Raw genomic sequence first — 22755 nt, 5'->3', positions numbered from 1 at the left:
ATGAAACAGAGTACACAGAGTGAAAGAATTTTAAATTAAGCTAGAATATAACTTGGTGCCCGATTTCCCTATAGCAATCTTTTTCGAACATCTGCTGGTGCTTGCGTTTCAACATGCATAAGCAGCCAAACAGAATCCCCGACAAGTCTCGCTAGCTGGTAACTTGTATTTCCAAACCAAGCACAGCCGCACCACTGTACAGAGGGTTCCTGCACAAAGCAGCATCAGGTTCCTCGCCCAATTTCCTTGTGTCAAACTCTCATTCCTGATGATTTTCTGTGAGCACACGCGTCAACAGCCACTTGCGACCACTCAACCTCCAGAACAAGAGAAGGCGATGATTGGATCCAAAATCGGTAAACCATGTTTTATTTGCACCACAATCCATGCCTTGAATCCATGCCAGTGACAAGGAGAGAAGTGAAGATGGGATCCAATGAGTTGCTTTGGCTGCGTCGTCTTCCGCAGGAGTCGGCAGCGCCCCTGCAGGCAGCTTGAAACCATAACCCAGCACCCACTTTTTTTTTCTCCATTTAAATACAGCCCGCAAGTTTCCCCGAGCTTCACCTTTTCGCTTTCCTACATTGGCAACCATATGTCACCAGTACATACAACACACGTGAACTACTAAAAAGATAACGAAAACCATGCAAACAGCACTGGTTGCAGCGGGTAGGCGGTTTGCGAGTACTACGGCAGCTACTGTACATTTCCTGTCACGCTCTGATGCACTAAACACTGGTTTTGTAAGGAAGAGCTCGAATCATCACTGGAAATCACTTGTGCGATGTGAAGCGATGAAAGAAAGCTGCATGACAGAGTTGCCCAAACATAAGCATTCATGGTTACTTTAACAGAGATGAAGTGCATTCGTCTGATCGCAAATGTGCAAAGAGCCAACATCGCAAGGCAATAAAGAAAGCTGGCGGTGAGAGACACATATGCTGTCGATGCTGCTTCAATGAAGACATTCGGGCCGAAGCATCGTTCTGCGTGCCTTTTCCGATTCGTTCCTGCATAATTATACTTCCGGCAGGCAGTTACCGAACACTGGCATTGACAAGCACGCATGTGCAACTTCGAAATCTGCCTCCTTTCCCCATACTTTAAACACGCACTCATCATCAAAGGAAAAAGAAATGTATATAACCAGTAATAACAACAATGATAAATCGTCCACACACTTGCAAGAAGGGAGACAGAGGAACACTTTTTTTCTTTTTCGCTAAGACTGTACACAAGATGTCGTACGGCCACCCCCGACACGACCCTTTATGAGCCACCAATGTCCCTTTCATTCACTCAGTGAGAAGAACAAAAAAAAGTGCAAAGTGACTTTCAAGACGCTCGGCTTGGGGCAAGAGACTCATGAAGCAAGTTGATAGTCTACAAAACAAAGCCACTTCACATCATCGCACATTGGACAGCGAAGGGCGGGGCTTGCAGATGGCGGCATGAGAGTTCGGCCCTGCTCCAACTTCGCCGGGTCACAAGTCGTCGTGAGTGCTCAGAGACAACAGACTAGTAGTAATAACCGCTTGGGGGAAAAAAAAAAGATGAAGAGAAACGAGGAGCCACCCTTGATGCTGCAGCGTTGGTTCTGTGGCACGTACATACAGTTGGCCAAAAAAGTTTACAGAACGCAGAATTGCCGAAGGAGAAAAAAAAAACGAACTCCCACGAATCCTAGCCACGTAGCCTACAATTCAAGGTTCCAGCAAGTAGTATACACAGTAGCCCTTACAACCTACGCGGTGTTCCATTAAATTAGAAGTGTCGGGCCTTAACGAAGTGGAAATTCGCATTTGTCCTTGCACTGATTTCCCGTAAGCTTTTGTGGCCCAATGTACTTCCTCCAAGCACTGGCAATCTGCCCTTTCGGAAGGGCACTCTTACCACACTAGTTGGTCACCACTTTGCAGTCGTTCGCAAGCGGTGGGGCGACAAGGAGATGCCGCTCCAAGCAGCCATCCGCAAACCCCGTCGAACGAGTTTCTAGCTTTAAAAGGAAGTTGTTTACACAGGGTGGAGAAAAAAGAAAACAGAAAAGACTTGAGTCGGGAAGCACAGGGCCGGTGTGAATTTCAGTCCATATGAGACAAAAAGAGAGAGAGAGAGAAAAAAGGAATGGGTGAGTTACGACGGGAAAAAAGAAAGAAAACAGTATCAACAGAGGATGCATCCAAGGAACTGCCGAGCACAACCAATGGCTGCCGAGGGGGGGTGACTGCAGAAAGCGTCCACGGCAACCAAGTTGTCTGTGCGCTCGCTCCTCCTCCTTCAAAGGTGGGAAGGGCGGTTTGCGGCGGCACTTCGGACAGCCGGGAGCCTGGCTTGCTTCTAGGCGGGCAGTTTCAGTGCCTTTCCCTTGATAACTGCAACACAGAGGAAAAGAGGTGGAAAACATCTAAATGAATGTACGACTAGACGCACTTAAGTCAAATTGTGGGCTTTCGTTTTGCGTGCCCAACCACAACCTGATTACGAGTCACGGATTAATTTTGGCCAACCGGGGTTCCTCGTAAGGTGCACTTAAATCTAAGCACGCAAGCACTGCGTGCGTCCTTCTGTCTCACATTGCACTGTTGTGAACTTAGGATGCCAACACCATGCCAAAATACACATTACTGGGGCTGCCGCAGTGACTCCAAGACAACTACTTACACTGCCATCTACAGTGATGCGTGACAGCTGCAAAAGCGAGCCAATAGTGCTGTTGAAGGAAGAACTAGAATGTTAGCAGGACAAGATGCCACCAGTCTATCGGTTCAAGGCTTCTGCAGATTTGCATTATTGCTGCTTTTCCAATGTTTTGCAGAGCTGTTGTGACAACTGTGTTTTTCTTTTTTTCCTCTTCTTCATACGTTATTTCAGACAATCTTACAAAATTGCCAAATTACAAGGTTGCACGACTAAAGGCAAACTCCTGCCTGACTGGGTCGCGAGTCTTACAGCCGCAGCAACAAGGCAGAAAGAATCCACAAATTATATGTAACGCATGAAGCACATGAAAAAACTTAGCCCTTCCACTCTGAAGGACGAGTAGCAAAGCTGTGGTATGTGCTACCTCAATTGACGCATCTAGGTGGTATATATTATTATTGAAGGACAAAGACAACGAATGCATCTTTTGACTTTGGAGTGATTTATTCTTATTCTTTTATGAAGTAGTGACAGGTGTAGGTACCGCCGCATGGCAAACGGGAATTCCACAATACTATTTACAACTTCGCTGTGAACTACGTAATAATGAAAAGTAAGTGAAACTCGGCATAATGATAGAGTCATCTTAGGGGCAAATTTCAGCATGAATTGTTTTGGGATAGTAGATAAAACAAGAGTTACAGCCGTTTTCTGTTACTCCCCTCGTAAACAGCCATGTATAGATAGCTGACGGGAATTCTGTAAAGTTTACAACTTCACTGTCAACTACATAATTATGAAAAGTAAATGAAACTTGGCGTTCATAGAGTCGTCTTAGCAGCCAATTTCAGTATGATTTTTTCCATGATACCTATATTAGATTGAGAGCTACTGAGCATTCGCAAAAAACTGGAGATGAAACTTTTTTTTGTGTCGACACGACGCATAAACAGATGGATAATAATAATAATATTTGGGGTTTTACGTGCCAAAAACACTTTCTGATTATGAGGCACGCTATAGTGGAGGACTCCGGAAATTTTGACCACCTGGGGTTCTTTAACCTAGATCTAAGCACACGGGTGTTTTCACATTTCACCCCCATAAACAGACGGACATAAACCAGCGCTGCAGGGTAGCTATTATATACAGCTTCGCTGTAAAAATAGGGGGGAGGGGTGGGGAGGCTCAAAGGAGTGGACACCAAATTTAGAGGCTAAATTGACCACAGCATAAGCATTGCATGCTTACGACAAATGCTTTTACGAAGTACGATTGACAGTGGACGGCTAAATGGCAATGTATTTCAACTGTAAAATCTATAAATGTAACGTGGCTCCCTTCTCAGGACTTGTCCCAATGGCCTTCACGAAAACATTGTTGAGAGCAAGATGGCACGATACTAAAGATCCTGGCAGCGACAAATTTTCAGAGCAGCTGCACATACGTTAGCTGCCAGTACATTCGTCGACGCCGGAGCTAGGTGGGAGAGATGATAGGTGGGGGAGACGTGCACTTGGATCTCTCCCACCTAGCTTCGGCGTCAACGAACACGGGCACATGTGCAAAACCGAACAAGATGGCAGGCGAGTTCGTAGCGGTCAGTGATTAGGTGGGCCACGTAAACTCAGTGACGTCGGGTACACTCAAAATCTTCAAATCTGGCATTATACGATGGAAATCGCTTTATATTAAGTTACCGGGGGACACAATCGTCCGCATGCTGGGTGCCATTGTGGCTCTCTAGATGCTGTATGTTATACCCCAAGAGCAAAAAATAGAAATAAACAAACAAAGGAGAACTTGGTGTCTGTGCTCCTTTAATAGTGTGTACGTATTCCACGAAAGTTATTCTGAATGAAAACATCTTGGAATAAATCGTGAGAGCTGAAACAGCGAAGTATATAACATGAACGGAATATTGAAACGTGCATATGTTTAGCCCTCTAATGGCAGTTCAGTCATTCGCTTCTATTCTATGGTTCCTTTTATGTTTCTGCCCACCCGTTAACAATACAATTAAGAGGAAGCTTTAGCTCGGGGGCTCCTACCTATATACATGGTAAAGAAGAAACAGTTTTTCTCGGCAACCACTGCACAAAATTTGATGGGCTTTGCTGCATTTAAAAGAAAAGTTAAAATCTGGTGACTGTTTGTAGCAAATTTTTTATTTAGGCTGTCAGCTTATTTATAAAAGTTGCCGAAAATTACGAATTTCAGAAAAAGAAAAAAACCCATCAAGTTTAGACCTCTGTAACTCAGCAATGAAAAAGGGTATCGCAGTACTGTGAATTCCATCGACCAGCAGACCTAAAGTGGACAAATTTGATGTATTATACACGGTTCTCACATATATCACTAATATGTGAGTAGGACTTTCACAGAACCCTTGTAAGCAATGTAACAGATATAAACTGATATATCACTTTTGTCTGCTTTGGATGCTCTAATGAATGCAGTTTACAGAACAGTGATATCTCCTTTTGGTACAGAGCTATGAATTGGTAAATGTCGTGCATCTATTTTTTTCGAACTGACCAATTTTTGAAAATTTTTAAAAAGAAATGCAGGTTCTAAATAAAAATTACACTTCTAACGGACACTACAATTAACTTTTTTCTTTAAAATGCAACTAATTTAATTAAAATCGGCCTAGCCGTTACTTTGGAAAAGTGTTTCTGCCTTTTACATGTATTTGAATAGGCTGCATCGGAGTTGGGCCCGAGCTAAAGCTTGCTCTTAACACATGGGCATCACTTGAAGCTGTTAAGACGGGAACAAATTTCTAGATAAGAGAAATCACGAAAACTAGAAGCTGCCTGGCCGCACATAGACTACACGGAGCCTTTCTTAAAATGCCACCAGTGACATTCTCGGACACTTTTGCGTGCATCGGCACTGGACATGCTAACATGTACATGCAACGGCAACCACAACACTCTGCCAAGTCAGCATGTTGGGCACAGAGTCAAGACGACTGATCCTAATGCAATACTTGAGGCCAGAGTCATCCAAGCACAACCGCTTCCAGGCACCCACAAAACCTGATGCTGTTACTTTCTGCATCCTAATGAATTCGAGACAAATCCGCTTGTCAGCCCCCCCGGTCTCGCTGAGGTGCTGTGGGCTCGCATGCTGGCTTCTCTTGGCAGCAGCGTGACTAAGCCGTGACGAGATTGATGTATCCCTGACAGCACCTTAATAAGACGAGGGGGGGGGGGAGCTCGATGCCTAGTGCACCGCAACTGTGTGCAGGTCACAACAAAGTGGCAGCAAGCAGCTGAGAAAGTGCACACAAATGGTGATAGACAGAAAGGAGGAGGGAAGATAAGGAGGCTAGCCACGGCCAGGCTAGCCATCTGGCTGCCACGGGGTGAAAAGCCTGTGCAAGCGACGATGCCTTGTTACTTTTTCGAAGTCAAGCTTTCTAGATATCCAGAGTCCAGCACAAAAGCTTTTCGAGATAAGAGGTGAACAACACGAGTTGACAGCATGGTCAGAAGAAAGAGAGAGAGAGAAAATTAAATTCGACTGATATTTCGAGATATCAGATTTTCAGTTAACGAGGGCTTACTGTACATATTCCTTTGGTAGATAGTGCTTTGAGTAGTCCTGTTTTCCTTTGCACTCTGGCTTCATCAGCTTGAGCGTCTCCAAACAACTAACACTTTTTAACTCGCAATGTTTCCAACCCACTTTAAGTTCCTGAGCGGCGGTTATGATGTCACCTTGTTACTCTCCACGTCTACAGTGCGGCAAAGCGTAGGCTTCGAGATGACACAGTTTCCATGAATCACTAGAGGTTCAATGTGGGCACCAAGAAAGGTGCAAACGAAGGCAAATTTGTTTTTATTTATTTCTTAACAACACATGCAAGAGAGCCAAGCATTCCATTAAACAATCCCAGCCACATCATGCGACCTTGCTGCAAAATTTGAGCAACAAGGCAACTTTCCCATAAAACTGTAGGTCACTGTAGCAGTGCAGAAGCTTCGCTTCCATAGCCTTGCTTGCATAGTCACCAATAAGGTCGTCCGTTAGCATTGCTCGAATTTCTGTTTTAGCAAAGACAGTAGATAAGAGATGTGAAATGATGATCACAGGAGTTTATTGGCGCATGGGCGAGAAGTGGCCAAGGAGCGCCTAGGCTGTAATAAACTGCCATTGCTAAACAAATAATGACCATCGAGAAGTGGATGAAGCACGGCTGTATAGAGGCCTAAAAATATTCGTAATAAAGATGGACAATGATACATGACATATGTTATGGAAGAGATGTGAAAGACTGCCAATCGAAGACGGCTGAAGCACCGAGCACCCACCTCTCGTGACATACAGGTAGAAGAAGTCGCAGTAGAGGACAGTCTGCACCAGTCCCGCCACAATGGCGATGAGGTCATAGAAGTTCTCAGTGTAGTAGCGGTAGACCCAGTTGAGCAGGTACAGGGCCCGGTAGGAGCCCAGGCAGAACAGGTAGTGTGAGGTGATGGTCTCGGCCTCGCCCGTCTTGGAGACCAGGAACAGCTGCGGCAGGATGGCCACCGCCTCAAGGTAGATGGACAGTGTCCACAGCACCTGTAGCATGGCGCGCAGACGATGACCGCCACGGCAAGGCGTGCCATGGCAGAGCAGGGGGGGCAAACTCGTCAGGCTGGCGTCATGCACACGTGCTCGCAACATGTTTGCAAGCCATCAATGTTTGCGGCAACCATGCACAAGCCCGCACCGTCAAAATTTGCTCTGCAGGAGGTGCTATTTCGAACACATCAACTACAGACTACAGACCGCAATCCGTGCAAATTTAGGCCTAGAATAAAGAGTAGTTCTTTAGAGAGCCTGCCTTTGCTGTCTGAGCAGAGTGAAAGAATTTCAGCGATGGCCAGTTAGGCGCGGGATCTATTGTCTTGGTTCCGTCTTTTCGTTGCAAGAGAAAAAATAAGCAAATTCTGGCAGGACCTATTGCAAGTCGTCCGTTGCACAGCCACGCCCTTGCAGAGTTTCTAGAAAGGGATACAGCTGAACCCACTTATAACAATGTTCAAATGCCACGAAAATTCCGCTGTTATAACAGATAATTGTTAAAACCGGGTTGCATGAAAAAAATCAAACTAGGGGTATGGCAGAGCTTATCTTAGCAAACTATAATGGCGGGGAGGCCACTGCCCCTCCCCACCACCTTCCTCCATCCGGCTGCCGATTGCGCTCACTCGTTTAACTGCTTCCTGGACACTCCGATCCCGTGAAACAATGTGAGGCTTATAGCGCGTGAAAAAGACAAGGACGAAAGTGAGACGTGACACACACACGTCTTTCGTCCTTGTCTTTTTCACGCGCTATAAGCCTCACGATGTCTTACCAACGAGCCCAAATCACTGCTTTAAGTGAAACAAGCCATGGCACTGCTACAACTGCAAAGAGGGGTCACGTGTGGCAATCGATATCCGAGCACCACCGAGGCAGCGCGTTGGTTGCCGCGGCAGCCTGTCAGCTTGAGAAATATAGACGAAACGCTGAGGCGAGATCGCCACAAGCGTCTCGCCACGTACGCCGCACTGCATTGCACGGGAAAACCCTATGTTCACCAGCCCTGCCGACATCCTTCTCCAAGGTGTCCATGTGCTCCACATAGTGCAGCGGAAGGTTCCTCGCGAAAACAAAGCCCCGGAGGGACTGAATCATCTGCCGGGCCTCCTGAGAGGTCAACGGTGAGGCAGCCTGCCCTACCGTGCCATCGCTGCCGTCGTCGCCGTTGCTATCCGATGCAAGCACGTTCGCGATGATCACCTCATCGGTTAGAAGCACTTAGTTTCCAAATCTATAGCCCTGCACTTTCTTTTCACAAGCAACATCATGCACTGCCGATTATCACCGGGCGGGTCAGTCATCTTCCATTTCGGCGACAAGTCAAAAGAGGCTGAGAAACCATGTGGCCAGGAACAATTTCGACGGAACCAACGAAGACGAACACGGGCGATTACGCTGTTTGCAGAGCTGCGCTGCATGAGGAGCCAGCGAGCAAGATGCGAGCAGCACAGTTGGCGTGGTCCATTCATGTTTCAGAGGGCGGCACACTGTAGAGATATAGGCGCAGCCCATTTGTGTTCGTAGGGGTGGAAGGACGACGGGAGCGAGGCGTGCGGAGAAGACTGGAAAATGAGCGCACGGCGGCCGTTCGAGCAGCGGGCCATCGCGCAGCTGCTCGAATTACTTGTTTTCTTTTCAAGAATTTCGCATTTAACTACCTTTCAGCTCGGACACCAAGCAGACTTCATCGTTATAACCAATAATGCTGCATCAGGGTATTGTAGTATGCGAGTTATTTCACCATGCAAAACATACAAAAGTTGAGGATGCAGCAGCTTCTCATTGTTACAACCAATATTTGTTAAAACCGGTAGCATTATAAGTGGGTTCGGCTGTAGTGGCTTATGCTGTACACATGCGCATTCACTCTATCAATGTACCACACTGTGGACATGTCATACTGCCAAACTATATTAAAAAAAGAAGGTAAGTTTCTACTCTTTTTAACCTCTCAAGAGCCGCAAATGAGCTCAGCTTGTTCTTGGCTTTTGGGTAAAGTATGCCAAGCACAAGTTGTCATCGCCACCTGCTGTAGCACGTCGAACAGGTGTTTCGTTCAAATAGATGCTTTAACGGGACCCGCAGTGCAACAGATAAAGTTCCACATGGGGATACACAAGTATGCCTGCTAGAGGCCCACCACGGGTGGCGAGCCATGTATGTTCACGTACAGCTCAGACATTACAGGTAATCAGCCAAGGGGCACCTACAGTGCACACTCAAATTACAACACGTGCACACATCGCAAAATGTGCCCAATGGACAATGCTCGAAGTTAGCACATAAGGAGCCAACATGTTTACAAGCTACTTGTTAGGACACTGCAAATTGCAGGCACATACAGTGTAAGCAGATGAAGATAGAGCAAGGAATGAAACGGGACAGATCAAGATAGCGCTCCGTCTTGGCTCGTTCATTGCTTTGTCATCACCTGCTAGTGCTGCACGTACTGGTAACACGAGATAGCTCTCGGCCAAACACAGTCCAAGTTCTGCAACGCATGAACAAGACTCCTTTTTTTTTTCTTTTTTTCAACCTACATGGCAAGATGAGCTTATTCCCAACATCTCCTTCTGGAAAGCCAGGCAAGCGCTGAACCCGTTCGTGCCGCTTAAAAAGGCCAGGACACCACAATGTGACAACTGAAGTCTAGACTCTTAGTGCACAATAAGTTCCTTCAAGTAAGCCAACAACAGCACAAGTAGAAGCTTTGGAAACAGCCTTTTTTAAGAACACTTGGTCACATGCGACAGACTGCGCCCGATCCTGGTGCATCCACTTGCACTAGACCAGCCGGAATGCATACTGATTGCAGTAAGACGCACGTGCAGCATGCAGACAAATACCCAGGACAAGAACCCAACCAACACTGCAGTAAAAGCCAAACATGACAACCAGTGATTCTCAGTTATCACCAGCTTGCAAGCGGTTTTACGGTCAGTCATGATATTCTCCACAAACCCAAACCCACAGCTCTTGTTTAGAGCACACAAAACAGTAGAACTTATTTTCCAATAAGGATAGATGTGCAGGGCCAACGAAAGAAATCAACGCAAAAAAGCTGTCCCATATTGTTCAGATGGCAAAACATAAGATTACAATACAATCAGACCTCAATTGTGGAACAATTCATTCAAGAAAATTGCAATTCATTTAGAAACGCACAGGCTTTAGTTTCTTGTGCCAGAAACCAGGGCATTAAGCTATTCATTATGCAAAATAGAAGTGAGGCGTGCAGACAGGACACAAGAATAGAGAAGTAGACAAGTGGACTCTTGTGTCCTGTCTGCAAGCCTCACTTCTATTTTGCATAATGAATCCTTACCAACTAGCTCAGCTTTCTGTCGTTCTAAGCTTCATTAAGCTATATAGTACTACTAACATTCACATCCCACTGCTTGACCTTTTATTGACCCCACACATCCTGCAACGCGAGCGAAAGCAGTCAAAGTGCAGGTTTGCCAGCACTCTTGACCAAACAGACAACATTAATTTCATGGTTTGCAGGTAGAGGACAGGCCCGAACCCATGCCCTAGCAAAGGCATCGGATACCCAACCATGTGGCGGAAAGGAAAAAAAGCCTCGGCCTGTGCTACCCTCAACCAGATGGCATTGCATGTCCCACCCATGAGCCCAAGCCCTCCGAGCCATTTTTCAATGCGCACAGCCAAGAGAATCCTTCTGACCGCAGCACGTGTGTACCCGGAGCAGGCAGAACCCGGCGGCCATGCTAATGGAAGGGTGGGAGAAGGCAAGGGCCACAGGATACAAGCTGTAGCAGGAGAGCGCTGCGGCGACCTCTGCAGGTGCAATTATGAACCCCAATCGCCCAATACAGCTGAAATCTCAACATGTACGGACTGTCCTCGAGGAGCAGGGCTGTGGTCGACACAGAGACGGGAAGAAAGAAGCGCGAAGTTGAAGCGTTGAGCCTCATGTGCACGCTTCTCTTCCTGGCCACTTTGTCCACAGCCTTGCTTTCAGAGGGTGAATGCAAGGTGACTCAATCAACCTTTAACTTGTGCCTACAGAACAGCCCGGCAGGCTTTCCGACATTGGCCAGCTGCAGTTCTATTCAACGTAAAGGTGCTGCTGCTAAGGGATTCTTCTTGAGGCAGCCACCTCATTCGCCCGATACTTCCTTCACGCCACAGCTTTCAGAGTTCACAGGTGCAAGTTCAACCCACCGCTTTGGTGCCTCTTAACATTATGCCTGTCCCCTTTTGTTCCATCACTCATTGTGCTGTCGCTATCTTCCTCACTATAAACAGTCTCGATTATATCCTGTTTGCACACTGTGTACTCTAGACATCCATTCTTAACGCAAGTTATCCAAGAATGTGGTGTCCACTTGCACCCGTTTGCTTGTCAAATTGGTCAGCTAATTATCGCCAGTCAAGTAACGCCAATAAGCTCTCTGGCGTGCCTCAGCCTCTCTCTTGCTAAAGCTGGCGTTCCTGCAGCATGATTGGCCCAAGTACAGCCGGTCAAAAAAGAAAACAAAAAAGAACAGTGAGTCCCACCACCGCTCCTGCCACCTAGTGTGCAACCACCCGCCCAGGGCCCAATTTGTGAGGCCGTGCCAAGAACAACAGCTCCATCCTCTACCTCCAAGGGATCCCTGAACACCAGGGTGGCGTGGGAGAACACCACTTGGAAAAACCCTCGCTCTTGGCCGCCGGGTAGTGTCTGTGTCGGCAGAAAGGAGGGCCACCCCCAAGTTCAGAACGTAGCCAGACACACAGACAATAGCAGTCAGGGTCGTGGTTGGGGGCGCAGCACAGCAAATCAGGACATGAGAAGAGAGCACACAGGCGCAGTGCTTAGAAAAAAAAAAAGAAAGCCTAACACCAGCGGTGGCAACTTAGCAAGAGAGAGACGCTAAATTTATCAAGTCCTTAGTACCCCTGACAACTTTCTTTTTTGCAGTATTGCCACCTTTTCAAGCACCACAATGGCCAACAAACGGCACTGCTAAATTTCTCAAGAAACATTGGCTAAGTTCAATGCCTCATAGCACCCACTTGCTACACTAGAGGAGGAGGAAGAAAATAAGAGGGAAAGACAGGTAGGTTGGCCAGTGTAAATACCGGCGTGCTACCCTGTGCTGGAGAAAGGGGTAAAGGGAATAAAAGGTGATAGGAGGAGAGAAGAAATACAGAGAGGAAAAAGAAGAGGAAAATGTTAACGTGACATAATAGGCTACATCTCTTAGATTCGGTCATGCACTCTGCATGCTCCCAAGCATACCTGCCAATCCTCCTGAATTATTCATAAAGTTTAGGAATTTGTGCTCATTTTACAACTTCATGACTGTTGCACCGTTTTCTGAAAACTTATTTCTGTTCGTGAACAACATTAGCTTGTCGATCTCCTAACTTTTCGATGGAAGTTTTCTGCTGGTGGAAAGATGCAGGGGGGGGGGGGGGGGGAGGAGCAGCTGCTTCAAGCAAGTTCCCAAAGCAGGCAGCGTTGGCAACCACAAATTTGCTCATAAAGTAACTGATCTAAACATAATGTGTGGCTTGTCAGTATACGCTGTTTGTGTGCTGTGCTTAGTAAAAGTAAAAGGCTGTTAACGAAGTGTGTATGTATCACACTTCATTAACAAGAACGGTGTGCACAGAGCAAGGTTAAAAACACAACCTTGCAACCCCCTCCCCCTTCTCAGTGTTGTTTCCAGCGATTTCCAAATTTTAATGTCCGCAGGTTGGCAGGTATGCCTCAAGTAGCAGAGCAATGCACTTAAAGCCTTTTGTGTGAACACATACCAAAAACCTTATATTAGTGAGCCACACGGGTGCATCTAAGCTGCTTTTCTAGGAAACACAGTATTTTAACATCTGTTGCCGTTCTAGGAAGTGGGTTGTTTAGCTTTTTCCCATTCCATCCTTTTACTTGGAAATGCAGGCGGTGACAACCTGTACATAGTTAAAAGAAAATGATAAGGAGGGCATCTAGGAACAACTAAAACAGTCTGATAAATTTTAAGTAACGACGAATTTCAATAAAGATCATCAGCATCAATACACTGACATTTTTCTGAAAATGGACTGTTAAGGGATAAATAAGCTGCGAGGACAGCAATCTCTGCTATGTTCAACACTTCTGCAAGTATCGTGATGACCATATCAAAGACAATGGTATAGCTGACAAAAGAGTGCAATGTGGTTGTCTTGGCAATGCTCTTTCTATGAAAATCGCGTACCAAGGACAGCAGTTTCTTACTTGTTTAATAATTTACACATAAAAATGGTGATGTACTTTCAAAATTACAATGGGCACTAATGGGTTAATGAGCATTGCAGCATTCGGTTTAAACAAACATGACACATGCCTTATTTATCCATTTCCAGTATTCGCTGTAACCTAATCCGTCTGACACCTATGCCAATAAAAATGTCTGTAAGCTATACTGTGGCCCTCGAGCAAGCTTTGCTCAGTGAATCTTTTTGCAAATCGTGGAAATATTCATCCAATTATCGCCGACTTCTGGAATTGCTCTGACGGAATCTTTGCATGAAACGTAATGGCAATGCTATATCAACCACCGCGACCTTAAAGCATTAGCAAAAATGGTTCCCGTGCACTGGAAGCGACGGGCCGTTGTACGAGCTCACCTCTAGCGGGGTGAACTCATGGTTGACGAGTAGCGCAAGCAGAACGACGGGCACCAGGAGGAACTCGATGCGGAACGTGTCGTGGTTGCGGTCATTGGTGGCCTTGAACTTGACGTACATGAGGTACAGCGTGCCGTACGAGGTGGCCAGGAACACCACCTTCATGACGCTGTTGTATGGCGACACAAACGTCGTGAACAGGTCCAGGTAACGTGCCGTGTAGGTGATGGAGAACAGAATCTGGCTCTTGCCGGAGATGCCTGAGGAGCAAGAGGAAGCAGAAGCAACATCGTTACACGGGCTAGTTGACTGCCAAATTCTTCGTCAATGTTACAAGCGTCGCAACAAGAAGTCGCCGACACGATAACAAATGCAGGCCCCCCCACCAGTCTTTGCGGTGTCTGCACCCTCTTTTTTTGTCCTGTTTATATTGCACTGGCAACATGATTACAAAGGACAGGCACCAAGCGAGTCTTAACATTTAATTGAAAAGGACTAGGGGTGAAAACAGTACATAATAGGAGAAGAGCATGATGAGACTGATTAAGCAGGCACCAACAGGATTGGTGCTCTATACTGCTATTGACATGCATCTCCAAGTAGGAACTACACAGTTTGTCTGGTGTTATTTTTCATGAATGTTGCACCTGCTTCACATGGCGTGAACTCGTGCTGCTTTAACAGAGGCTGGAGTTTCATCACATCCTGACTTCACATTGCTGTTTCATAAGCCCTAATTGTGGCAACTGCAACTTATACGTTTCGGAGCCCCCAGTGGAAGATACCCTTGGTGCAAGATTTAAAAAAAGGAAAAAAAAAAGTTTTTGAAGTCTGAGCTCATTACTTTATTAAAACATAAAAGAAAAGCGGGTGGGCCACTGTGATGTGCCTGACGATTTTCATTGTTATCAGTTGCTTGCCCACACACACAAATGCAAGTTAGCAGGGTTGTTCAGAACCTCACAACATTAAAGGAACACCAACGCAAAAATTTTGCATCTTTCTAATGGCCCAGTTATTATGGCAGAAACCTCATTTGCTCCAGTGCGCAACGCTTAATTCGAGCCTTGTTTGAAGCAATCAATCCAAGTTTCGGTTTCAGACAGCAACGAGACAGGATGGCAGGTTTGTAAACGCAGCTGGCGACGTGACCACACAAATCTGTGACACGAATGCCAGCGCGATGTCCTCGCCACCCTCGTACTTAAGTCACTGCCCAGTGTTGACAATTTTCTGCAGACCGGAATCTGCCGCCATACTAAGACACGGCCAATCGCTTTTAGGCACAGGCACCTTCAAGTCAACTGCCTTTCTCACGTCGCAGCCCAGCTGGAACAACTGCTTCGCTTCCAGCAGCTGCTAATAGGCAGCGCCACATGCCTATGCCAGCGCTGCCTTGGCAGCAGCTGGCTTCCCCATAGATGAGGGCAAACTTGAATTTTCTTGAAGACCAGGCAAGTAGAGTGTGTGTTATAATGAACCACCTGGGCAATAAAATGCTACCTTTCTGCAAATTTTAAGTACAATAAAGCAGAGGTAAGCATGAAATCAACCTTTTATTGTATTTTTTAAACAAAGAGAGCAAATGCGGATGCTCTTCAGCGGGATTCACTCCTTGCATGCGGTGGTGTGCACGAACTCAGCTGGAAATCGGGAAATCCCTTATGTAATACCCCGTCACGGAGTCTTTAAGAAATCAAAATGAAATAAACTCCTTCCCCCTTCTGCCATTCAAGGCCGTTGCAGAGAAACCTATGCATGACTATAACCAAACCAGAATGCTCTGGGCAAAAGCCGACAATGCAATACGCACCCAACATTGTACTTTAGTCACATTTCGTGCACTGTCAGTGCAGCACAGTAAACGCAGATAGTACGGGAAATCTCAACGAGCACGGCAAAAACCGTTGGAGCGATACAGAGGGAATCCCACTACAACTAATAACCGAGGAAGACTGGCAGTGTGGCAATGAAGGGCTAGATCGTGGGATGAGCACACACCAAGGAGCGTGGCAGCCAACACAAACTCATGACATAGTGCTGCTTCTGTTATGCTCTGGCATGTTTACAAACCGTCCTTGTTGTCAGTGTCGCGAGGTGCTGCACTTTGTGGTTTGAATGTGTTCACACACTTTTAGGGGGCTATCTGTTCGTTTGCATGTATGTTCACATCTAACTGTATGCCTGCCTACCTGGGTCACTGGGCAGATCGTGGTTGCTAAGCTGAGGTTACGTGGTTCCAGGCCAACCATGGCACCAACTTGGGTCAGTGCGTATGTGGTAATTTGTACAGAAGTACCGCTCTTCAACGAAGCTCTTTCACATTGACATGGGCCACTGTAGACGCGAGGCTGGGTAGGTACCGCTAAGTCTGTGCTGGTCTTCATGAGCCTCTTCTATGCCAACTTGGGCAGCTGGATATATGCTAGAAGGTGTGTGCCGCTCTTCAATGATTGATTGATTGATTGATTGATTGATTGAAAACTTTATTATTTCACCGAGCTGAGTGGTATTGAACCCACGTCACAAATGTCAACCAAGGACAGCAACCCAACACATTAGCAGGCTACGCCACAAACGCACTGGGTGTGGGCCACTTTTCAATGAATACTTCTCGCGCCACTGCTTCAGCCAGCTGCGCCATGAATGCAATGGTCATGTGCCGCTCTTCAATGAACCTCTTGCCAACTTTGGTGACGGAGTACGTGCCACTGAGCGTGCGGCAAGCAAGTCAACGACTATCAGCTTCCACGGGCACCGGCGCGACACGCTTCTCGTCTTGGAGGCCACGCGTGGACTTCTGGGCAGTGCCACTAGACGGCGCAATGTGTCCAGCAGGAAGCACGAGAGAGAAGTCCGTTTGCCACATGACGCATTTCTCAGCGTTCACATGCACCAACACGCCATGCATTTTGGAGGCCGCGCGCAGGCTTCACGGTGACGGCAGTGCTAGATGGCCGCGAGTGTTCCTAGGTAGCTGCACAAGAGGAATCCTGCTGGAGTACACGCATCATACGCAACTCATTTTGATGGTGGAAATATGCTGTGTCATTGATTGATTCAATGCTAACACATTGCCATCGTGAGATGAGTTCTGTCACAATTTTTTTTGCATGCACATACTTTAAGACTGATTTCAATTATGTTTTACGGTGTGTTTGCCGTTTATATTTTGTAGATGCTGTGCTGTTTGTGTATGTGTGATCTCACAAGTTATCTCGACTTTGAAATTCTGTGTTGGCACTCCTTTAAAAAACTGCACGCTTTAAGGAGCTGACAGTACATCTGCCACACCTGTGACTTCACATCTACAAAATCGTACTACGGGAAACAGGCTCCAAGACAGCATTTGCGCAATGTCCATAATCTTAGGCAGCGCTAGTCCAAATACCTCAAACATATGGCGCTTGTGCCCATCGACCACTTTACTCCTACTTTACCGAGCTGCAGAAACTTCTGAAACTTGCCAAGGTTGACGACTGGGCGTGTTGGTGTGTTGGCTACCGCCCTCCCCCCGAATATCTTCCTGTATTTATTCCACTGACAAGGGAATAAAACGATAGTCGCAAGTAGCGCTCTGTGGTGTGTGTCTCTTCTGTGTGTCTCGTCAAGATGTTGCACAATCCAACCTCTAAGACACTTCTGGCAAACTATAAAATGCTTAACCTTCTCAGGTGCTTTGCGCAGTTGCATGCACTGCCTATATTGTGTCTTATGCAGATAGCAACCACACTTCCAAGGCTGAAAGTGTTAGGCTCACTGCCCTATCACTGTATGACAGCCTGTACCACCTTCAGCACCCCCCATTCCTTGTGCATTAGCGAAAAAAAGCAAATACAGGCCACGGTTCAACAAGGTACGACTTCAACGTTTTTCTCAAAATTTTATACACTGCTCTGTCACAAAAAGCATCCACAACGAAACGATGTTTTCCGAATTCTGGTGTAAGGGGTACAGCAAAAACAGGACCAAAACTGCTCTACTGCTCTACTGTTCTCCACAAATGAACTTGAAGTCCCTGTGAGCTATATATGCATTTTTCATATTTATGCTTATTTTAGACATGGGTGAATTAGTTTTCACGGAAGAATAGTTTCCTTTTCTCAATGTAACAAATGGCCCTTTCAAATTGAAAGACCAAAGACAGCGCAAGACCAAGCAAGATTCCACGCAGCAGCACCAATTTGCCAAGATAATGTGCCATTACATGACCATCTAAGGTACCATCTAAGAAACCATTGTTTGTGGCTCAGATGTCAAGTGTAAGAAAAACACATGCAACTACTACACATCAAGAAACAAGCATAAAAAGTGCAATATCTGCGGTCGCAAAAAGCTGATAAGACAGTCATCCCAGCAAAGAAAAGAAATGTATCATTAGCTGAGGTGGCAGCAATCTTTTGTGGTAAAAAATTTCACAAAAGGGGACTCTAACCACATCAGTCATGTTAAAATTCATAAACCATATCTATAAACTACAGCCTCTTCGTGAAGGAACGTAGCGGGGTGGAATTATGTAGATAGCATCATTATCCACCAGTTTTACGAAAAGTACTATGAAAGCATTTTGACCTTGTTCTTCGCTTTTCATGAACTCTCCCGCAAATTGTATCCTATCAATAAGGCACAAAATCAGTAAGCTTATAAAGGTGTGTGCCTTTTTTTAAAACTACAGGAAGCACATAAAATCAGCCTTGCATGAAAACTATGCACACCGGGGAAAAAAAAAAATAAAGAAGGCTATGCTCGCAGATGTCGAACAATAGGACTGTGACACACGCGCAGCCTAAGCGCATCTGCCAGACCCCACCGGCCGACAGAAGCGTAGCAACATGGAAAGGTTGATGCAGCTGTATCACATGACCTGGCTCTCACAAGAGGGTGCTGGGAGAACGACACCTATGCTCATCAATCAAGAGAAACATTAGCTAGCTCGTGCTCTAGGGTGGCACGTTACTCTCTTAGAACTCTTCCAGCAGTTTGTTTACCAGAACACGACTTATTGGCAAAGGATGTCACAATTGAAGACTGCGCTGGCCAAGGTTTCTTTCTTGCTGCGTGTGAGTCTTCACTAGGTCACTTCCGTCCTTATGTGTGTGTACTATTTTCCAACTGCATAAACTGAACACGATTGTGCATTCTTAAGATGTGTGACTGTATGGTGGTGCTTTATTACTGCACGATGACGCTGCTGCAAAAGGTAGCTTGGCTACTCGGGCATTTGCTCTCATGCTTAGCCGTGACCTCAAGACAATGCATTAGTTTTGTTGAACATGAACAACCTTGAATAAAGTATAATTATTACGGTAATCGAACCCTGACATCCTTGCACCAGTCTTTCATAATCTTTTTGTGGATTCAATTAGTAGCACTCGCCTACAATTCTGAGGACCAAAATGTACTGAAAAATTCAAATAAAGGGCAATCAGAATTTAACAGTAAGCACTTTAGCAACAGCAAAGGCAGGGTGCTAAATACTTTGTTCACTTATGGTCCTGGCCCCCCAATGGTGACTATCACGATAATTATGCTTTAAAGAAAATGGGAATGCCAGGACCCATCTTGCTACGGATGGTAATCAAAGTATGATAAATTAAGATGGTAACAGTACTATTCCCATTTATTGTTACTTTAATGGTCGGTGCGATCAATGGAATACTCGTGATGCCATTCTTGTAGCTTAGAAACGGTAATGAATGGTACATTAACCGGAACTAAGCAGTAGTGGTGCTGATCTTGTAGCTTCCAGAACGGTAACATATAGAAAATTAACCAGGACTGAATGGTAGTGGTAGCATTCTCGTAGGTCAGAATGGTAAGGGAGGGCACACTGATTGAGAAAAAAATATATATACATATGGGATGGTAGAATAGTATGTCAACTGAAAATGGTGCTGGATTGTAATGGTCTTGTCCAGCTTCCATGATCTCTGCCAGCACAGGGACCTGCTAGGTATTGATGGTGTTGCTGCATTCAAGTTTCCTCACTTACTGAAATTTCCCAGCCTGAATTACTCAGTGTGGAGACAAAATGTCGTAATTTCATCATGTAACTACATTGCACGTCAGGTTTGTAAACTTCATAATTTCGCCACAGTTCGTGCAAAACAGAGGGCTTGCATTGACAATGAAAACTTGCTCTGTTAATGTGATAAACTGCATCATTATCACTTGAGGGTACAGAGTCTAGATGCGCCGACGACAGATATCTCCGTGTGCGCGATTCTGCTGCCATTCAAAACTGCTTCTCCCTTTCTATACAACTTCAAGCTCCTGAAATAGTCTTCTGATGCACTCTCAAACACATTTCTATGCTTAGAGTTTCCCAGATAGCGAAAATTCAAGGCATGCAAATTACGTAAAAGCGTAATGTTCAACTAAAACACTTGGAGAGATAATTCTTCGCCAGTTTAGTAATGAGGGAATTGGGAAGGAACGAACGGAGGAAGAAGATGCACCCAACTCCAATATTCTTGTTTATTTAGTGAAAGACCTGTACAGCAAAGAAAAAAAAAAAAAAAAACACTGCCGTGCTTGTCATCATGTCAAGCATTCCCGAAATCTGTGAGAAATGCACGAGTGGGCCAACTGTACTCAATGATGTTCGACTTTTTTCTCAAATCGTGCGCACTTCCCCCCCGATATGGACCTTACCAAAGACTGCACGCTACTGCTACTGCTTTCAATCATTGCCAAATGAAAGATGGCAAATGGTTTATCTCTTTCCAAGCTTTCTATACCCGGTTGTGTTTCCCATTGTAATGAACATCATTTTATTTTTACAATGTTTACCCATTATATTTCAGCCATCAATTCCATTTCATACACGAAGATACCCACAATACATCACCACCATGTTACCATGAATAAGCACAGCATAGCGATAGCAGTTGGTCCGAGGTGTCGACCTGTTATCTTCGTCACTTTCTTTTTTCCACAGTTGAATCAGCAGAGGTCTTTACAGCAAACGAAAGCTACTTGTTGCTTAAATGTGTCACACAACCACTACTGCAATGAGAAAGCATTTAATTACAATCCAGGGCGTCCTAATGTAGACCTGCAAACATACTGCTCCATACTGAAGACGGCTCAGCCAGCTAGCTGCTGGTGCCACGTGAAAAGCTTTCGCTCGCGTGTGCGTTTGTGCTCAACACTTCTCCACGTGAGCACACTAATAGGAGTCGACGGAAACTCAACATACTAGCAACTGAGTGGTTTACGTTTAACGCCTTCGAGCTTGCAAATGCACGGACTATGTTTTTCCACTGTACCGCATCCGGTACACGAACTAAGCAGTCACCGAGCCCAGAGACCGTTTTGGCAGCGATCATAATGAGTTAGCTCCGCGCTCTCACGCTTTATCTGCCGTCTCCATCGCCGCAGTCATGGACGTTATCAGTAAGATCCGCTCTCCGCGGACTGATACGCCGCGCCGTATCCATCTCGCTTACGGCGACGAGTGGTAAAGGCTCGAGCATGCCGAGAGATATCGTCCGGAGTTCGATCAAGGTAGATGATTACGGAGCGCGTCATTCAAAGGTCCCGTAAGAAAGCTAAAGAAGCCTGCTATCGTGTCGGGCTGTCTGTGAAAGTTAATTTCGTGCGCTCAAAAAAAGGGGGGAGCGGGGGGGGGGCGACCACGCACGAGTACGACTCCCTATGGATTTCGCACAGTGGCCAGCGATTGTATGGAAGCTCGGATACTTGCTCGAGAGCTGAATCTCCGTCAGGGCACAGCTTTAAATGAGAAAAAATAAATGACCGAACACGCACTGCAGCTGAGGAGCGGATGGAACGAACTTTGACAAAAGGAGCTAGCGATAAAGATTTACGGCCGTCCCATCAAGTCTCGGCGCGTATAGAAACACTCCATCACGCCCGCACACTGAACGATACGATCCAGCAGTGGTTTCGGCAGTTTTGCAAGAGGCGCAGATGGTGTCGCCTGAGTTGTGGCCACATCTGCTTGTCCATTTATGCTTAAAGGGCTTGGAATGCAATGACGAACGAACTGCACTACATGGCCCCTACAAACATTTCCAACTGCGACCAACACTCGTATTTGACCACGGCGTTGGTAAAGGTGCCGAACGCACCAAACGGGTGGCTCTCTTCTAAATGCGCAATCTGGAGCCGTCAAACAGTAGCGGGGCGAAAAAGGATTTAGGGATGCAATGGTGCAGTCACGCTTATGCTGACGACGATATGCTCAACGCGACAGCCGCACGCTTTTTGAGCGCGGTGTGACTGCCTAGGCGAGTGACGCTTACCTGAACACGACCGCGTCCTCCATATCTTGAGCAAGAGGATGATTATGGCCAGGAGATGGGATAAGTCACCCGCTAAGCGAAATATATTCATCTTCTCACGCTTTACGACCACAAACGCGTCCCTCACAGCCGGCAAATATGGCGGCGCTGCAACTGACGTGGCTTGGCAACACGCCCTTAAGAGGGCGCTAGATTAACGCACGTTTCGCGTGTCATTTGTCGGCTTTCGGCAATTAACCTCAGTGAACGAAGCACTCTTGAAACCTGCAAGACACCGGTAATGTTTCCGAATACTTCAAGAAAGTCAACTCTTCTGTTAGTACTCTAGTGCGGCTTTCATAAAACGATTATGACTCTTTAATCGGTCGACCAATCAGCGCTCGAGCTACATCGTCTGCATGAAATTTGGGCTCGTTGGTTTAGCCGCTGCGGCGACGATGAGCGAATGATTCTTCCTTCAACGATTACCAAAGTGCACTAAATTCGTTAACAAAACTCAGGCGCGATGTACTTATACTGAAGCGCCCAGCTGTATTCGCAGTACTAAGCTACAAGAGCAAAGAACAAACAAGACGCGCCAGCCGTCAACTGCAGGAAGTGATCCGCTTCCTGTACCACGGCCACGTGATCACAACCC

The 22755-nt window shown here is 46.2% G+C and overlaps 1 protein-coding gene across 2 annotated transcripts; it reads right to left on the bottom strand.

The window, feature by feature from the left end:
* Window positions 1-346: 346 nt before the first annotated feature.
* Window positions 347-22285, bottom strand: KdelR (ER lumen protein-retaining receptor). 2 transcript variants are annotated; one of them, XM_075702051.1, is made up of 5 exons: window positions 22119-22285; window positions 13849-14108; window positions 11837-11917; window positions 6966-7218; window positions 347-2375 (listed from the first exon to the last, which is right to left on the bottom strand). In XM_075702051.1, exons 1-5 carry the CDS (start codon window positions 22207-22209, stop codon window positions 2341-2343), a joined length of 720 nt encoding a protein of 239 aa, XP_075558166.1. In that variant the 5' UTR covers window positions 22210-22285; the 3' UTR covers window positions 347-2340. The 2 variants fall into 2 exon arrangements, with proteins under 2 accessions (XP_075558166.1, XP_075558168.1); XM_075702053.1 differs by lacking the exon at window positions 11837-11917 and having other exon boundaries at window positions 22119-22284.
* Between the last annotated feature and the right edge of the window lie 470 nt (window positions 22286-22755).

Source organism: Dermacentor variabilis, chromosome 8 (genome assembly GCF_050947875.1).
Source record: "Dermacentor variabilis isolate Ectoservices chromosome 8, ASM5094787v1, whole genome shotgun sequence".
Classification (NCBI taxonomy): domain Eukaryota; kingdom Metazoa; phylum Arthropoda; class Arachnida; order Ixodida; family Ixodidae; genus Dermacentor; species Dermacentor variabilis.
This window is presented reverse-complemented; position numbering and strand designations above follow the sequence as displayed.